Source organism: Diabrotica undecimpunctata, chromosome 1 (assembly GCF_040954645.1).
Source record: "Diabrotica undecimpunctata isolate CICGRU chromosome 1, icDiaUnde3, whole genome shotgun sequence".
Lineage (NCBI taxonomy): Eukaryota > Metazoa > Arthropoda > Insecta > Coleoptera > Chrysomelidae > Diabrotica > Diabrotica undecimpunctata.
The window spans coordinates 137,585,612-137,604,866 of record NC_092803.1 but is presented as its reverse complement, the minus strand read 5'-3'; the positions used below and the strand labels follow the sequence as shown (position 1 = coordinate 137,604,866).

The following is a 19,255-nucleotide window of genomic DNA, read 5'->3' as shown; positions in this document are numbered from 1 at the left end:
GAGTCGGACAGATATCCGAGCGAGCGAATTGCATTCACTTCACTGTGAATGACCTAGTTGTCGATGGTTTAGATCCTGGTTATAAAAAGGCTAAAGGAATAATTGACAATTCTGAATGGATCTGCTGCCTAGACTGCAATACGCTAGTGTATAGAATCGACTTGTGGCTGAGCAGTACGACAAGAGATGAGGACTTGCGTCTCGGTGTTACTCAATCCATAGATCCTTACCAGACGAGCGTGTACGCTTAAAAACCGGCATATAGATAAGAGCCAAATAAGAGGTATATCGGTTGTTGTCAGAGAGTTTATATTTAGCATATATAGCGAAGAATCGAGTATGTAAGAAATATGTACAATAAGCTAATTGGCTAAAGTCCGAACGGTGTAAAACAGTTCGGCTTTTAGAGAAGAGAAAAAAATACTGCAAAGGGCGATTTCCATATCCGTCTCACTGGGTTATGTATTCGGTAAGTTATTGTTCTGCACTTCGCTACTGATCTTCAATATTTTTCATAATCTAGTTTCTTATTAATATCGGTTTTCCTTTTCTGAGTTTCCAACATTTTATTTTGTGTAAAACTTTACCTTTGAACAAGCAAACCACTTAATCGAACAACTAATTGAGAACCCATTAAAATTATTTTAAATATAGTATTCTCTTATTCAAATATATAAATTGTTATTAACTTACCGGTTAATTGCAAGTAAAAACATTTTTCTCCATGTGTATGTAATTTTTTTCCTTTATTTCATTGTACAAGGCTAAATATATTAAAATTAAAGTTTCCAAAAGTAACAAATTATTCAAAAAAAATTGTTTAGTTATTATGTTATTTCATGTCTCTATACTTTTTTCTAATTTTATACGTGTCAGTGTATGTCATTTGTGTTCAATATTATTGATTATTGTTTTTTTGTTCCATAAATTTTATACCTCCTACTGATAAAAATTGTTATTAAAATTTGATGAAAAATACATTTAAATGAGACTGGTTGTCAATTCAGTTATTTCAAAAATCATAAATATCAGTAGTCATTTATGATTTTTTATTATAAAGGTTATTTGTAAACATCACGGTAGGTTATGAAATGTATAGTAGATAATACTTTAATACATTTTTAAGTAGCTGGAATAAGGTACATTATTTTTATGATAATTTTACCATTTAAAATTATTTTAAATATTATCCCAAGTATTATCTCATATTGTGTGATTCTATCCTACCGTTACAAAATAGCATTTATTAAATAGATAATACGTTTCAATGTGTGTTTCACCTAACCTAACCTTAACCCTAAAGGTCTCCAACATTTGAAAAGATTCTATAAAAATATTACACTTTACTTTTTTTAACAAACACTTTTGGGAGTATTAATCAAAAATGGTATTCAACACATCAATTATTATTAACGAATTTTAATTAATATAGATGTAAAAATAAACAGGTAGTTACAAAACAGAGTAAATTGCAAAATAGTAATCTATTATAGCTTAACAATACACAACCTGGGAAACAATTCAGTTTTTTTTCACGTAGAATAAATATAGAACTCGAATTAAAATTCCATCTCCAACTAGATTTTTAAGATTTAAACATGCAATGTTTTTGTATGTAACTTTTATTTATCATCAACTCATTGTTTTGTTTATTCAGAGAAGAGTTAACACTTTTGGGAGTATTAATCAAAAATGGTATTCAACACATCAATTATTATTAACGAATTTTAATTAATATAGATGTAAAAATAAACAGGTAGTTACAAAACAGAGTAAATTGCAAAATATTAATCTATTATAGCTTAACAACACACAACCTGGGAAACAATTCAGTTTTTTTTTCATGTAGAATAAATATAGAACTCGAATTAAAATTCCATTTCTAACTAGATTTTTAAGATTTAAACATGCAATGTTTTTGTATGTAACTTTTATTTATCATCAACTCATTGTTTTGTTTATTCAGAGAAGAGTTAATGTCTTTAGACTTAAATTAACGCAATTTTCAATAATTTTTGAAGTTGGAATATAATTTTGTCATTAAAAGAGGTACTTACTTATTTTTTAGAGTATCATACATATGTAACCATACACATTCTGGTAGGTGGCTGGACTCGCCAAAATATTATATACATTTTTTGTAACTTTTGGTCTACAAGTGATACTTTTTTTCTCATCTGTTCGACGGCCACGACCGATGAGAGCGGTCGCCTATCTACCCTACCCACCATCTGGGGCGCGCCCTAGGAAAAATAAACTACGCACGGGGCGAGTTAGACTGAGACGGCTGATTGACTATAATTTCAATATACTTTCTTTACTTTCCTATCTAATGGTGTCCTTTCTCTTTGTTTAGATATGCTTCAGTTATCCATTTGCTACTCTATATACAGTTTGCTGTCCTATACTTGCCTGAAATTTTTGTTCACGTATGAAATCATTTATTACAGCAACGTTTAGAAGAAATTAAACTCTTGGCATTAAGTAAAAAGCTCGATGCTTTTCCAGATACGACTCCATTGCTACTGAATCCTCACGAAATAGTGCATTGCGATCCCGGGCCTCCCCGTTACAAAATAATGACAAACAGAAAACCACTACTGTCTTTAATCACCTTGTACATCAGTTACAATATCTTATTTTTTTTCTTTTAATATACTTTGGTTTTTGTTTTTTTTTTGCTTCTTCGTTTGTCATTGTTTCGTTTTCTTACTTTTTATTTCAATTTTTATTTTAATTATTCCTTTCTAGCTGATATTTACGACATCAGTCGTACGTGGTGTGCAGACATTGCAGACGAATTGTAAAAAAAAGCCTGTGCTCTATAATTTTAATCTCTAATGTAGCTGTTTTTAAAATTGAATACTTCAACATTATTAACACATGTCAAATTTTATATTACAGAGGAAGCCTATATAGCCGACTTAGACTCAAAATCTGGAGCTAGTCTTAAACTGACAATTCTCAATAAATCCGGTAGAATATGGACAATGGTAGCTGGAGGTGGAGCTTCTGTTATTTACAGTGACACCATCTGTGATTTGGGAGGAGCTGGTGAACTCGCCAACTATGGGGAATACTCAGGTAAAACAGTGTCTAGAAAATCAATACATTTTTGCTAATTTCTAACTGATTTTTAGGTGCACCAACTGAACAACAAACTTACGAATATGCCAAAACTATCCTTTCCTTGATGACGCAAGAAAAGCATCCTAAAGGAAAAGTTTTGATTACCGGAGGAGGTATTGCCAATTTCACTAATGTAGCTGCCACTTTCCGTGGTATTATCACAGCTTTGGTAGAGTTCAGAGAAAGATTAATAGAACACAAAATCTCCATCTTCGTCAGAAGAGCTGGACCCAATTACCAGGAAGGTTTAAGGAGAATGAGAGAAGTCGGACAGACTTTGGGTATGTATTGACATTTAGCCAGTTGATTCGAAGATTTCTCATCCTATTATTGGAAAATGTTAATTTTTGAATCAAAATTGTATTTTTATGGAAGAATCTCTTTCGATCACATATTTCTTAATATTCGGAGAGAGATGAAACACAAAGGAAGCTAAATTAGGTAAACAGCAAACAAAAAAATCTTTCATAAATGAACCTTTGTGGATATTCTAAACTCATGGATCATGAGACATTTTCATCCTTTTGTTTAAGGAAATCAATTCCTTTGAATTATCTTATTATCTTAAAAATTTAATCCTTACAGGTATTCCTCTGTACGTATTCGGACCTGAAACTCACATGACTGCTATTTGTGGTATGGCTTTGGGAACTCGTACAATTCCACCAGAAAATCACGTAGAAACTGCCACAGCAAATTTCGCTCTTCCTAGCGGTGAAAAGGAACCCAACAAACAGCATCTAGCAAGCAAAGATGGCGCCAAACCAGCAGCTCCTCCAGCAAGAAATTTGGTGGTATGTTAATTTATCTTTTTCTTCCATTTGGAACCCAGTGCAATTATAATACTGATCACATTGGACCGTTGATTTTAAATAATGAAGTAAAAAATGATCTGTACGATTTTTTCCAAATTTAAAAGCACCTTTTCCGAAACATTGATCCCATAGGAATAAGTTTTTTTTCATTGATAGCTTGATTATTTTGTAAATTTACTGATCTTTCATTTTGTTCCTGGAAGATTTTTTTGTTTGAATACAGAGTATATTTTAGCATGTTTTTTTTTTAATTTGTGGGATACATAAGGCTACATGTATTCAAAATTTAAATCACATTACTCTCTCATCTTTTTTCAACCATTTTGTCTTAGAATTATCGTCATGTTTCTACGATTATAGTAAATATGTAATTTTATCTACAAAAAAGAAGATGATTATTTGTAATTTCAGACTATGTTGCTGTGTAAAAGCAGCAGATCTTATTTTGCGCGGGAAAAGAAAATCTTCAAATGACACCATCCTACCTATACGCATGGTAGTAGAATTTACCCACTAAAACATTCATCTGTCGAGAAGGAACATGCATGAGCTAGTACTTTACCATACTTCTTCCACTCCTTCATCCGCTCTCCATCGCAGCTACTCTACTACTCCATTCTAAAATTACAAAATTCTGAATATGTTCTTCCGCTCCCTCTTCAATCTCTCTTTCACCACCGTTGCAATTATACCATTCATGAGATTCCAATCTCTCTCGTCACTGAGCATTAGTTCAACCAGCACCTCCACTATAAGCCTCTTACCTAACTGGACCTCACACTTCCGTCTTTCATTTATCTATCCCTTGCATACAGATAATATTTATGCGCTCCTTTCGGTGTCCAGCGCCCTGACTTCGGAACACCTAGTTAGACTTAGCAATAATACTTTCGTTTAAGGTATCCGCACTGTCTTCACGCTTTTTTCCGCTGCAATACCACTCTCGATCTTAATAAAAAGGTATTTCTTGAACACCTTTGGCTTTTCCCATTTCTCTTGTGTTTTTCCACTTTTCCACCTTTTCACCTTTTCTTACCACCTTTGACGATATTCTACGACCTTTACACGTGCCCTGCACTCTTTTCCTCAATGACCGTGAACTTAGGTCCAACGGTGCCACCTTCTGAATGTTTTCCACTACATCATCTAATCATCTCTTGTGTGGCCTTCCTTTGGATTGTCGGTTAATGGGGGTAAGCAATTTTTTCTTTCCCTTGATTTTTCGGGTTTTGAGAAATAAATAATAGAATTAGGTCATCTAGCCAAATCTGGTCTTCAAGCTTATGGTAGTAAGTCTTTTTGGTGTCATTAATTCGGACATACGCACCAGAAGACCCAAACATTTTAACACTTTTGATGTCAACCACAATATTAGCTCCGATTCGGAATACCGAGCTCTTTTGTGCGTATCCGTCATTGCTCTTGCTGTCTTATTTCCCCGTATGATTTACTTTTCCATTTTTCAGATGTAAATCGAAGAAACTGTCTGGATTGTCTTAATCTTGAAACGATTTTCTTCAATGCCCTCAATGTTACGTCAATAACCCGAGGTTCCCTCGATACTTCTACATCTGATGTTTAAAAGCCTGATTGGTTTTATGCGCTTACATAAACATATTGCCAAGTTTCGAACATTCCATTAGTGCTTCTCTTTTTACAGGAGACTGTACTATTAATAATAATTTAATAGAGTCTGGTTGGTTTTTCGGATATGCTTCTATAAAGCAGACATATTATTCTTTGTATCTTCTATACAGGTTCTTAGTTTCTTTTTTTTTAATATACTTTTGTTCCATCATATCGTTGAACCATAGATATGAGAAATTTAGATAGTGAAAAAAAATCGAAATGTGATAACTTCGATTTTTATATATATAAAACAAAATACATACTTCCAATATTACGTGGCCTCTCCCTACGAACAGTGCGGACTGATCTTCCAGTGAGCAAGTCCCTTTTGTTGTTTAACTGTCACCAATCTGGAGCTATTTTAAGTTTTAACTCTATACATACTAAAACTTTTACAGTTCTGGTTATTGTGCATTACACCGCTGCTAAAACTTAAGATACCTACTGATAGGCAAGAAACAACATCGATAGCGACTTGGCTAGCGGGTAGATCGGTAAACGTATTACTATATTTGTACTCACAATACTTCAACAGAAAATGTTTGAGAAAAAAGTCTTGTTAAGTGAAATAGAAATCACAGTTTTCTGTTTGAACGCATTTGCACTTCATATGGTATAACAAACTATTGTAGAATGACGCATCAATATTACACGCGTAAAAAATAACACAGTAAAATTACAAAATAATCAATCGTGAAATAAAGCTAATTTCCAAATAAATTAGAAAATAAGTGGTGTTAAAATTTGGGAAAAATTTCGTCGTGTTTTTGTTTGTAAACAAACCTTTGGTTGAAATCCGGAAAAACTATGGAAAATTTGGCAATGGTTTCCAAATATAAGTTAGTTGCTTGCCGCTTTATTGTATTGTTTTAGTTTTTTGCTTTCTTAGAACACTTTAGTACTTTCTGTTTTAAGGATATACTATGCATTGTGTTTCTGTTTCTGTCATTGTATGTTTCTTAAAAGTCTCTATTTGATTTATTACCGTATTTGTTAGCTAAACTAGTTATTTTTATGTTTAACCATTTTCCATTAAATGCCCACATATTTAATCATTTTAACGTTAGATTACATATTTTGTAGCAAGTGCATTTGGGAAAATATTTCTTCGAGAAAAACTGCATCCTTCGAGTCATATTTTTTTAAGTTTGGCAACAGAAAACAATTCCACATATTATTTAATTACACAAATTATACTTGGCTAACAAGGTGAATGATCGATCAATTCGTATTCCAGTTAGTGTAATTTTGCCTATGCATTGACGGTCTTGTGGACGGGTGCGTTGTCTTGACGAAGGAGAATTTTTTACGATAGAGAGTTTTTGCCTAAAATCTGCGTCGAAACTGTCCAATAGAGTTGCATATTTATGAAACGCTAGGTATTTCATACACTGCTGTTTCTTCTTCTCCGGCGTGTAGAAATGGCCCTATGTTTCATCAAAAGTCATGTATCGGCGAAGAAATACTTCGATTTACATGTTATCATTGTCAAAAGAAGCCAGAGTCCAACGTACCTTTTTTTGACAGTGAGCAACTGCGTCATGATCTTATAATAGAGTTTATTCATAATTTCTGAGGCACTTGAACGTTCACCATCAAATACATGTACGACCATTGATAAATTCATCTTCCAAAATTTTACTGTTGCCAAAGACGGTGCAGATTCAAAGCATTAATTTCGACTTTAATTTTTTCGTTGTTCCCGTTCAAGGAAAGGTACTTAGTAACTAAACCCCGTTCATCCGTTTCCGTTTAAAAAGAAAACAAAATTTGCTGGTTTCTTATTATATATGATAACTGGTGTTTTTTATCCACCATACAACCTTTCCGCAAAATGATTCCCATATTGGCATCTCTTAACTTTTTACTGCTTGATCAATGATCAAAGTCGCTAAATGTTCTGTTTAATTGAGATTATCCTGGATTACCGTCTATTATATTGTTAACAATCATTTTTTCATATTATTTCACGTATTTTACATGTAGTTTCTTTTTCTTGAAATTATTACCAAACAAATAACGTCTTGTCTTAAAATTCCACTACAATTTCAAGTTAGAAGATGATAAAAAATGAGATTGAATGTGATTGTCAATATCTGTGTATTGCTTCAGATGGATCACATCTATTCAATATTGAAATTTGGTGCCAAAGATTCCAACCAGGTAAGTCACTTTCGGATGTGATTGAGATGTTTCATCGGGTGATGTTAACGGCTATTTTGTATCATTTGTTTTCGGAAAATTGCATATTTTGTTATATAAGATTTAATAACAATTTAATACGTAACAATTTAAGACCTTTAATTGATTTTTTTTAATTATGTTGTGAACTTCTTGTACATGAAATATTAATATTGAAGACAAGGATGTGGCTTATATTTTAACATCCAATTGATTGAGTTCTGTTCCAAATAGATAATTGATCCGATAATACTCTCCTTTATATGGGAACCAACTTCCAACTTCTGGTTGGAATCAAATGTGGTTTTATTTTAAACATGTTTAGGATCGTTTCTGACATCCTATCCTCTCGTAAATGACTTAATGACTCAAGTGTTTGAACTTTCTCCTTTTATAGAGAGTTTTATTCCTGATTTTTTGTCTCCCGTGTATCATTTTTTATTTGTCACGCTTTCAAACCATTTATTATCTGATGATAACACTAAATTTCGATTAATAAGAGATCGTGAGTTCCAATCTAGTGGAGACCAGACTGTTGTAGTTTTAAAGTCGAACGCAGATCTGTAAGCTCAAATTGTATCAAAATGGGGAACTACATAAAATAGATAGATAGATAAAAAGAATAAAATTAAAATAAACATTTTGGGTCCCACAAACAGGACTATTTTCAATAGCAGGGAACAGTGCATACTGTACGCGGATAAAAGTGTCAGAATTTGAATACTGAGGAGTAACCATAACCAACTCGAGAAAAGAAGAAAAAGAGATAGACAAAAGATTAATAAAGGGAAGCAGAGCAATAGGGTCACTAAATTCATTACTGAAATCAAAAAATGTGTCAAAAACAGCTAAACTGTGAGTCTACCAGACAGTAATCAGATCCACAATGATGTATGCCAGTGAAACGTGGATTATAAACCAGCAGGAAGAAAAGAAGGGAGAGATCTGGGAAAGAAAGGTGCTCAGAAAAATCTTCGGAGGAATAAAGATGGTAGAGAATATTTGGAGAAGACGATCAAATAAAGAAATAATGAGTATGTATGGAACACCAGCAATTATGGCAAAAATACGAGCCCAAAGAGCTAGATGTCTTGGTCACATTATACGAATGCCAGAGAATTGAAATGTTAAAACAGTACTGAAGGAGAGAGAAATGGGGAAAAAGAAGAGAGCGTCCAAAGAAGACATGGTTGGAAGCAGTAAAGCAAGACTTAAATAGGCGTGACAAATTGGAGAGAGAAAGCAAAATACCGAAAAAAAAGGAGGGAAATAACCAAGTTTTTAAAAGCCAGGGACCAACAATGTCTGTAGCCCTAATATATATATATATATATATATATATATATATATATATAAGATATTATATAAGAATTACTGGATATTAGTGACTGTCGATATAAACAAACAACACAGTTTATTAGGGTTGCAGTCGTCAGAAAATTGGCCGGGAGGTTAATGAATATATATATATATATATATATATATATATATATATATATATATATATATATATATCAAAAGGAGATAAACATAGTTTAATATCACTTAGATACAAGTGGGCTAAGGACATTTTCCATGCAAATTAAATAACTAATGTAACTGGAAAGTTAGAAGGGGGATTGAAAATAAATATATCTAAAACCCAGATGATGACAAAATCTTGTAGTCAGCGAAGATATATGCCTAGGACCAAGATCCATAGACCAGGTAATGGCCTATAAATACCTAGGTCATAAAATTTGCATAGGAAAAGATAACCAAACCGTTGAGCTTCTCCGTCGTATAAGACTGACTCGGGCAGCCTTCGGCAAGCTGAACCATATTTTCAAATCGTCTGATATACCAATATGCCTTAAAAGAAAAACGTTTAATCAGTGTGTTTTGCCAGTGTTAACTTACGGTGCGGAAACGTTGACCATGACAAGGAGAACAGTTCAAAAGATCCGTGTGTGTCAAAGGGCGATGGAGCGTGCTATGTTAGGCGTTTTACTACGAGACAAGATCCCAAATCGCCAGCTACGACAAAGAACAGGAGTGGCTGATGCAGTAGAGAGAGTAGCAACACTGAAATGGAACTTGGCAGGTCACGTGGCTCGAATGACAGATAATAGATGGACAAAACGGATACTGGAATGGAGACCAAGAGATGATGCCTACCGAAGCAGAGGTCGTCCACCAACACGTTGGACTGACGATCTAAAACGTTGTCATAGGAATTGGATGCAAGAGGCACAAGATCGAAATAGATGGAAAATTATGAGGGAGATCTATGTCCAGCAGTGGATAAGCGAAGATTGAATGATGATGATGATGTAACTGGAAAATCAGAAGAAGATATATAGACAGGGGTTTTATAAATACTAAAACATTTTGTCATATTTTATTTCCTGTAATCTAATCTTTATGACCTTTCAGGAATCAAATCAAACGAATATTATATTTTTTTTTCGTGAAACGATGTTAATTTATGATGAAGGTACGTGTCTTTAAGGGTATTCGGTGTTCTTGATACTGATTTTTATGGTATAGCTCTGACATAGAATATCAATGATTTTGATCATATTATTTAGATAATCTTTCTTCATTACTTATCTTTCGTTTCTCTCTGAGAAAAAAAAGCATATCAAAAGGTATCCTCCTATATACAGTTCCTAATTTGGCACATAAAAAGTTCACAAGAATAATTGCCTGGCACTGTTACATAAAGTTAAATTTGCAATTTTTATTCAGACTGCAATTTTCCGAAAATGCAATCGTGGTCCATTTTGTATAAAAACGACAATCATATGTGATCTATTTCAACCAATAACAGATAATACTGCTTTAGTTTTAAGTTGTATATAAATGTTGATGCTTTTACAGTGAAAAACAATAAGGGAAGGAATACAAGAATAATCTAAAATGAATCGATAAGTTTTGTCATTGTTTTCATGCTTTTGCACTAGTAATGAAAAACATTAAAATGTATATTATTCCTAAATGCGTAAATAATAACAATGATGACTAAAAGTACCAGGTTGGCATTATAATCAGCTGGATAAACATATACAGGGCCATTGTTTACAGTTACACATGCGCATTTAGTATCGTGAACCATTGATGCCAATCTGAGTGAAAACTTAAAAAAAAATCAGTAAAACCTATAGCAACCTCATATTACTCTATTTAAAAACAATTAGTCAAAGATTATTATTCTTGTATTTCTTGAATTTCCTTGATTTTTTTAATTATATATTACGGATTGTTTATGGTTTTTATTTGTATTTTATCATGTTTCCATAGTTGCATTTAATAATCTCTTGGATTTAAGTTGTTTTTTATATTTTCCAAAATATATTATACAACTAAAATTCAAACTCATTAATACACTAACCATTTCATCACTAACCGCACATTACGCTGTGGCTAAGCACACGTTACATTTGAATTTTTAGCACAATTCAAGCTTGAGTTTTTCTTTGTGTAACTAAATTTATAACACAGAGGGTTTCCAAATATAATATATTAAATTTATAAATAATATTTTATAAAATAACGACAAGTAAAACAATTGTCAGAGGCGCAGACTGGCTCATACCATGCAAAATCTTAAACACGGCGAAGATGTTGTCAGCAACATTATCTGTGGACAGCAATGACACTGCTTATGCACTGCTTATGACACACTCTACCTTCGGTGATAAAAACTGTCTCGTTGACAAATGTAGGTTACCTACCCTAACTCCAGCTATAGAAATACCTCCTTCCATTCATTGAAAACCAGTCTTATTATGTACATGTAATCACTATATAGGTTAAATAGTCTTGGGGATAACACATAACACTACCTTGTAAGTTTTTTGATTTTACACCGTGAGGAATAGATGTTTTTAAATTTCATGATTAGTTTGTTTTACTTGTACAAATTCGTACAGATATCTTGGGATGCTTCTTTGTCTGCTTGTGGTGCCTATCTGTTCCGGATGTTGCCCCGGAAAGACAATATCTTATCTTTTTCGGCCTATCTTACAAAAGACTTTCCCTTCCATAACTAACTGAAGTAAACCATAAATGTCATTATTTCTCATAATGTGTACAAAAGTTTTCGTCATATCTGTACTTTCTTATTGATCTGAGTAGATACACTGGACGTTATCGATTTTTTTAGACAAAAAAGGTTCTTATAGAGATCTTGTGAGTTATCAATGAGATTATTCTGTCATTGTCTCCATTTTATGGTTAGGTTAGGTTAGATTCGAGTGGGCGCCTAACCACCCTTCCACTCGACCTAAGAGGTCTATTGTGGTTCATCTCTACGTTATTGTCGCCCCTTCAGCTCAGTCTTTTTAACAGCGTGTATTATGACCTTAGGTGGCACTTTTACTAAGTTGTAGGGATCGAATTGATAATGCTCAAATGTATTGAGCCTTATCTTATCCAACCCTGGCAGTCATCAGCTGACAGAATCTGCAATTCGCACTTTCTGTCAGTCCTATTTTGCTGTGCTTCTTGCTATTCCAACGAAAGTTTATAGGCCTATGAATGTTTCGTTTGCCCCTCCCATGGCAATTAGATTCGGTTTTTTGTTCCCTTTAATGCTAGTGTGTCCAGCAGTCAGTTCATTCAATTCCGATTCGATTCCAGTGCTTTTCATTTCGCCTGGCTATCCGATCGGCTACAGTTTCTCTTCATTAGATCCTGTAGGAATATCTTTAGCATAAATTTCCGCTCGGAAGATAGTAGAGTGATTGTCTAGGCTTTCAGTAAAACAGCCTTGGTATCCCTCCTTTTACTCCAGTTCAACTCATTCATCGATTTTAGAGCCCTTTGTATACCAGCATTGATCTGCGATTATGAGATTCGTTTTATTCGACTCTCAGTTATCCCTTCCTGGAAGGAGGACGGTAAACGGCTTTTTGAAATTATATTTAGGTTGCATTGCACCTAGTACTATTTCCTTTCCAGTGGGTGATATTTAATTATCTCTCCAGATTTGATCTCGGTATCCTTTCGCCCTGCTTTGTGGAATCGTATCCTCCTTCTATATGCTCCTACCTTCTCCATCCATATACGTAATGGAGGGAGGTCAAGTATGACCTCCATGGAGGCCGTTGGGGTAGTCGACATCGCTCTTGTTATGACTAAGCATGCTTGTCGTTGAAGCTTATTAGCTTCTCTCTGGTGGTCTTTTGTTGGTATTTAGACCTTCATATTAGTGCACCATACATAATAAGTCTGACTAGTCAGTCATATATAGCCAGTACATCTGTTTGGAGTTCATACCCCATGTTTTCCGACGTATCCTTTGACGTGTCCAATGGGAAAGCTTTACTTTGTGGATAAAACCATGTTATAAAGAGAATATAGGAACATAAACATTCATATCTCCTTCATTTATTATCCTATTATATGAATTTTGAAATCTTTCTCTCATCAGACAATGCAATGTTCGAAGTTAAAAATCTAAATTAATTATTCGGACATTTTAGTGAAAATATTTGATACCATCTACTGACCTCAAGAGAAAAGCACAGAGACCGTCATTGTATAAATCCTGTTAAATAGTTAACATGATTTTTGATAACATTGGATCATTACCAGTGTTCGTAACTACCTATTGCTTATTTATTTTTCTACGTTAATATCTTAACAATCATGATCCATTGATTATATTGACAGTCCACATTATATATTTTTGAGATTTTGCACGGTCATGTCGGCCGTATTGAGCAGTCGGTTTCTTTTATTACGTGTACGCAACTTAATGTTAGAGTTATTTTAAAAAATTGGTTAAAGCTTTATTGTTAGCTTGATTTTGCTACTTTTATCTACGAATAAATCAAATAAAACGTGGTACAACACCCAGCGTCTATAACACTAATTGTTTCAGAAATGGTACTTTTATGTAACCATTTTTAAAACAGTTGAAGTACATTATAGCTTATATTTTCCTTTTTATAAATTATTTGTAACTCGTGTGTCATAATAATTCTAGACTTAACAAAATAAGTTAACAAAATTATTAATAATATTAAATATGTAGTAACAATAATGTAGAATAAACATGTTATCTTTGTTATTAACCGACTAAACTTTTATCTCTTTTTCAATTGCCAGGAAATGATATTTCAAATATAGGTATATAGTGTTTATAACTTCTGTCCCAGGTTGTACAAACGATTGCAAATAAATGTTAGCTGTCTATAAAAAATTACGCAAAATAAGAAACCATCATTAAGCATATCCAGGGTATATGACTAAATTTAAAGTATAACTGCGATACTATTATACATAAATTATATAAATATGTATATTATTAATTCACAACTAGTTTACTAGTTTATTGCACTTCCCACATTTTAATCTGAATCAAACTCATAGTAACACTCTGTGTTTGGATTAATAATAACGGATTTCGATAAAATGTTACAAACGTTGTCAACTTTTCACATAATTCTTCCAATTGTCTGTACTCGCGTGTCTTATGCCACTTGAAAGAGTTAGTTGACATCGTCTATTTTGAAAATAAAATTTTTTATGCCAACTTCCCTCAAACTTGAGACCAAATCAATAATCAGTTCTCTTGTTCTAAGTTCATATCTTTTTCCCGGTGACAGAATCGAACCTGTGGACTTTACCTTTAAGAAAACCCGTCCTCCGCATTTAATCGTTTTGTATCTGCATTTATCCAAGTTTTGTCTAGGTAATATATTTGTCTATTTTCTTTTGAGGCTTCTTCAGAAAAGTATTTCCTATTTATTCGTAGAGACTTTTTATACTTGTGTTTTTCATACTTGAAAACCACTTTTTTCAAAAGTTTCCATGCCATTGTAAAGAATTTCGAATAGTGTTCTTCAGCAGATGTCATAATTAAATAATTAAATAAAAATCTTATACTTTTGCTTTCTTATTCATAATTTATAAATTGGGGTTTTAGACACACATAGCATAGCATCAGTTATTTCTACAGTATCATCAACACTTCAGAATTGATTCCAGTTAATGTTGATACTCTCGTTTTTTTTTTTTTTGTTAGGATGGTTTCTATCTCCATATTATATAATCCGTTTACTTAGTTCTTATACAGTGGGTATAATAGTTTACACTATAATTAATTTAAGAATATTTCTTGCTGATGAGTTTTATTTTAAAATAATGTTCTTTATAACTGGACTGGTTGAAAACAGTGCTAAGCTTGAATTTATCTTTAGTCAAGATAACATATCACGTGTAAACTGTAAGGAAGTTGAAGCCAAAAGGGATTCAACTATTCTCTTCTGAAACGACAACCCCACCAAGGAACAGGTTGGATGATAGGTGATATCGCAAGGCGATTAATTTGAATATTCATCACAATATTAGGTTGTAGATGAAACAACCATGATTACGTATGAGGACATAAAATACTAATCATGCAAAATTAAGGAATCATTTGACACTAGAGAAACCTACGTGGTGAGTCAAGGTAATAGCAAGTTGGACGAAGGCACAGAAATGCTGAGATTTATTAATCTCACTTTTTATGAGTTAAACTAGCTTTAAAAAACAGCTATTTTAGTAATTTTAACAAAAATTACAATCAGGATAAGGTAAGAAATAAGCCACTGGATAAAATCGACAGATTTTATAGAATATAATTCGAATGCCCTTATGTCCAACTTCTCGTTGGACGATGTGAAATAATTTCTGAAGTCGTAGAGTAAATGTTTTATTGGTAGCTACTAAGTACACTCGAAGAAAATGACTTCTTTACGATATTACTATTCTAATTAGACTGCGTGCTAAAAAAAGTCTAACCCCATTTCATTCTTCTTCTTAGGGTACCTGTCTGTTCCGAACGTTGGCAATTATTCTGACTATGATGACTTTGTTGGTTGCTATACGGAATAGCTGTGTTGAGGTCTTTCTATACCATGCTCTCAAGTTAGCAAGCCAGGATATTCTTCTTCGTCCTGGGGCCCGTTTTCCTTCAATTTTGCCTTGCAAAACCCATTGGAGTAGCTCGTATCTGCCTTGATTTCTCATTATATGTCCCAAGTACTGCAGCTTACGGCCCTTCACGATGTTGACCAAATCCGCGGTTGTGTTATCCTCCGCAGTATTTCTTCATTGGTGACTTTGTCTGTCCATGGTATCTTCAGGATCCTTCTGTATAACTATAGCTCAAAAGCCTGGTGTTTTGATAGAGTTTCCGCCTTCAATGTCCACGTTTCTACTCCGTACAGAAGTACTGAGTACACGTAACATTTAAGGAGCCTTACTTTTGCTTCTAGGGTGAGGTCATGGCTCTTGAACACAGAGCTCATAGTCAAGAATGCACTTTTTGTCTTGTTGTACTGTGAGACACGTTCCATTCTCACTTGGTTCACATACAGATTTGCTCCAGTTATGTTTTCCTTGCCGATCATCATTAGCTTGGTTTTGCTGATCCAGTCCATATGTTCTACTTGTTTCCGTTATTTTGTTCATTAAGTTTTGTAGCCCTTCTATGGTATTGGAAAACACTATTGTATCATCTGCATACCGCAGGTTATTGAGCTTGACTCCGTTTATTGAGATGCCTTCATCAATATCTTTTAGAGCCTCTTCAAAAATGTGCTTCGAGTACAGATTGAATATCAGTGGTGAAATTATGCACCCCTGTCTCACTCCTCTTAAGATTTAGACCTGATTTGTATATTCCTAATCTATTCGGAGTACCGCTGATTGATTGCAATACAGGTTAGCTATTCTTTTTAAGTCTCTTCCGTCAATCCTTGTCCTTTTCAGCACTTCTATCATTTGTACATGCCTGTCTCTATCGAAGGCCTACTTGTAGTCAATCAGACATGCAAAACATTACAGCTGACATCTCTACATTTCTGAAACAATACCTGCACGTTAAATAAAGCTTCCCTCATATCAACAGCGTTCACAAATCCAAACTGATTGGACGCAATTTGTTCCTCGCATTTCCCGTAGATTCTTTTGTGGATGACTTTTAAAAAAAGCTCCAGCAGATGGCTCATTAGGCTTATGGTCCTATAGTCTTCACAAACTTTTGCTCCTGGTTTTTTGGGCAATGGTACGAACTCCGATTTGAGCCACTCTGCTGGTATTTTTCCTGCCTTGTATATTTCATTAAATATTTCAGTTATTATTTTTATTTGTTCTGCATCTAATAGCTTCAGCAGTTCTGTAGGAATTTCATCAAGTCCCGGTTTTCCATCCTTCATTTGTCTGACGGCTGCTGTTATTTCTTCTGGTAGGATTTCCAATTTTATAATCTCACAAATAAAGCGCCAATTCATCACAAAGTCCATTGCATTATACCTTGTAATTTGCAACTTCGTACTTTGTACAAGTATTTTCCGGACTAGGAAGTTTTGCAATAATTTAGCAACTTATCGAATTGTACCGGAAGGTGAATATCCTCGTAATTAAAGTATGTTATAGATTCTATTACTATATTCTATTATATACAGGGAAATTAGAAAGTTGATATTAATGTGAAATTACAAATTAAGGGTTTAATTTGTGATCGAACAGTCACATTGATTTGGACATGTCAAGAAAGTGGCTTTAACATTGGAAATAAATTCTTCAGCAAGTTAGTCATATGAGACTTATTTGACTTTGAACTCCTCGCTATGTTAGTGGGGACAGAGCAAAAACTTTTAGATGTGTAATCTGCCTCTCGCTATAGTTTTTAATCACTTACATGCATGGTGGAAGTAGCAAATAAGAGTTTTTTTAGACATATTAGCTTTTAACTAATTAAAATTAACATTTTTTCTACAAAATCCCCCCAATTTTTTTTTTCATGAAGTAGTGAATCATTTTTAAACTAAAATTCCTAAATAAAAGGAACCTTTAACCTTGTATTATATAAACTTCGAGATCAGTGGGAAGGGAAAGAAGACGAAATTCTTGAAGAATGAAAGAAGCCGACTACCACGAACAGTAAAGTAAGGTAAATTAATTGTAAAATTCTCGCTGAAAAGTGGGAAGTCAGAGAAATGACAAATTGTCTTAACAAGTAAAAGACAAAGAATTGGTGTTTGATATCAAAGTCTAATATCCGCTAAATTTGTAATAAATAGTCCAATTGGAATGGATGCTTTCGTTTAGGATCAAATTGGTAAAATCTTAGCATGACATGACGTCAATTATTAAACCAACGAAGTTGGTACAGAAAAATCTAAGATCTATGATCGGTCAACGGAACCGATAAAGATGGAGAATTATTAACTTCATTTATAGTCGTTGTGGAGTACTAGTACATAATATAACCAGTTTTATTTGAAAAACACAGATTTTTTCAGAAGCCGTTTGTTATTATAACCGGTTATATTGTAGCCAATTGGCTTATTTTACATCTTCCATTCGTCTGGCTCATGTTTTAGTGCTAACGACTACTTACCTATCACACTAATATTCACAAATTTTCAGAGATGCTAGCGAAATCTGACTTTAGGAAGAGAGTTTTCATCTAAATAGACTGTTGTGTCAGCGCTATGAAATACAAAACCTCTTTCCAGATGCACCAAAATTCCAATATCAATTCGAATAGTACTCGAAGTACTCGTTGAAGTTTATTAGTGAGGGAGAAAAAGTTGGGACCGTTGCCACAGTTGCACAGAAAAGTTCAGAAATAATTAGTCCTTTTGTGGGCCAAACCACGGACTATAAACTCCGAAAACAGTATACCATTACAATCTATTGTATCTTTTTTAATAAAATGGGCCTTGCTCAGTGCATATGTCACTGTGTTAGATGTTTCGTAAAACACGATATTGAGTGCCGCCCCCCCCCCCCATACTTTGGAAGTTTGGCTTTAAAATGTTTGCTACTTTCTGTCAACTTTTTAAAAAACATTTTGGGAAATACTGTATTTTAATTTTTGTCATATTGAGTTAATAACACTTGTTATTTAGCACGCAAGCTTAAAAAACAATTACTTACAAAAATAAAAATCTGGCTTTTAGTTTTTTTTTAACTTTCTTGTAAATAAAGCTATCGATATAATTGAAAAACATAAAGATATTTATATTTCGTTTGTTAAAGGAAAATGTATCAAACAACGTACACCTTTCATCACCATCATCGACAGAGGTAATCATCTGCATACTTTTTTTTTCAAATTGGTTTATTAGAAATGTATAGGCTAAATAAACTTGTTCTAGTGGTTTATTCTATTATATGAGTATTGTTTTATTGAGATAAATGGTAAAGAAAACGGTAGCGTATCAACTAGACCACCTAAATGTTATCTAATGTTATAGATGACTAGTTATGCCAAGCATTAGAGATTATTGGTTCATGGGTCATTTAACCTGAGTTTCCCATACACCCACATAAAGGATCTTTTGTGTATACTCTACATACATGTTTGTACATTTCGAATAGGCTTTAGGACCTGCTGTCAAGCCTCGTTTAAGTGGAGGACTTACTTCAAAAGGTACTTAAACCTTTTCCGTGCTGGGCCGCTCATGCTCGACTGTTGGACCTTTTTCGGTCCTTACCGAGTTTCATCATGCTTT

General features: G+C 33.6%; 1 protein-coding gene across 6 annotated transcripts in view; it reads left to right on the top strand.

Moving 5' to 3' along the window:
* Nucleotides 1–19,255, top strand: part of ATPCL (ATP-citrate synthase) — a 177,938-nt gene that overhangs the window by 149,432 nt on the left and 9,251 nt on the right. For 3 of the 6 annotated variants that reach the window (XM_072520092.1, XM_072520090.1, XM_072520094.1), the window contains exons 5-9: nt 2,905–3,084; nt 3,141–3,410; nt 3,715–3,923; nt 7,686–7,736; nt 18,780–18,827. In XM_072520092.1, the coding sequence (XP_072376193.1) occupies nt 2,905–3,084; nt 3,141–3,410; nt 3,715–3,923; nt 7,686–7,736; nt 18,780–18,827 (758 nt within the window). The remainder of the gene's footprint in view (nt 1–2,904; nt 3,085–3,140; nt 3,411–3,714; nt 3,924–7,685; nt 7,737–18,779; nt 18,828–19,255) is intronic. The other 3 variants (XM_072520096.1, XM_072520095.1, XM_072520097.1) reach the window with 3 other exon arrangements.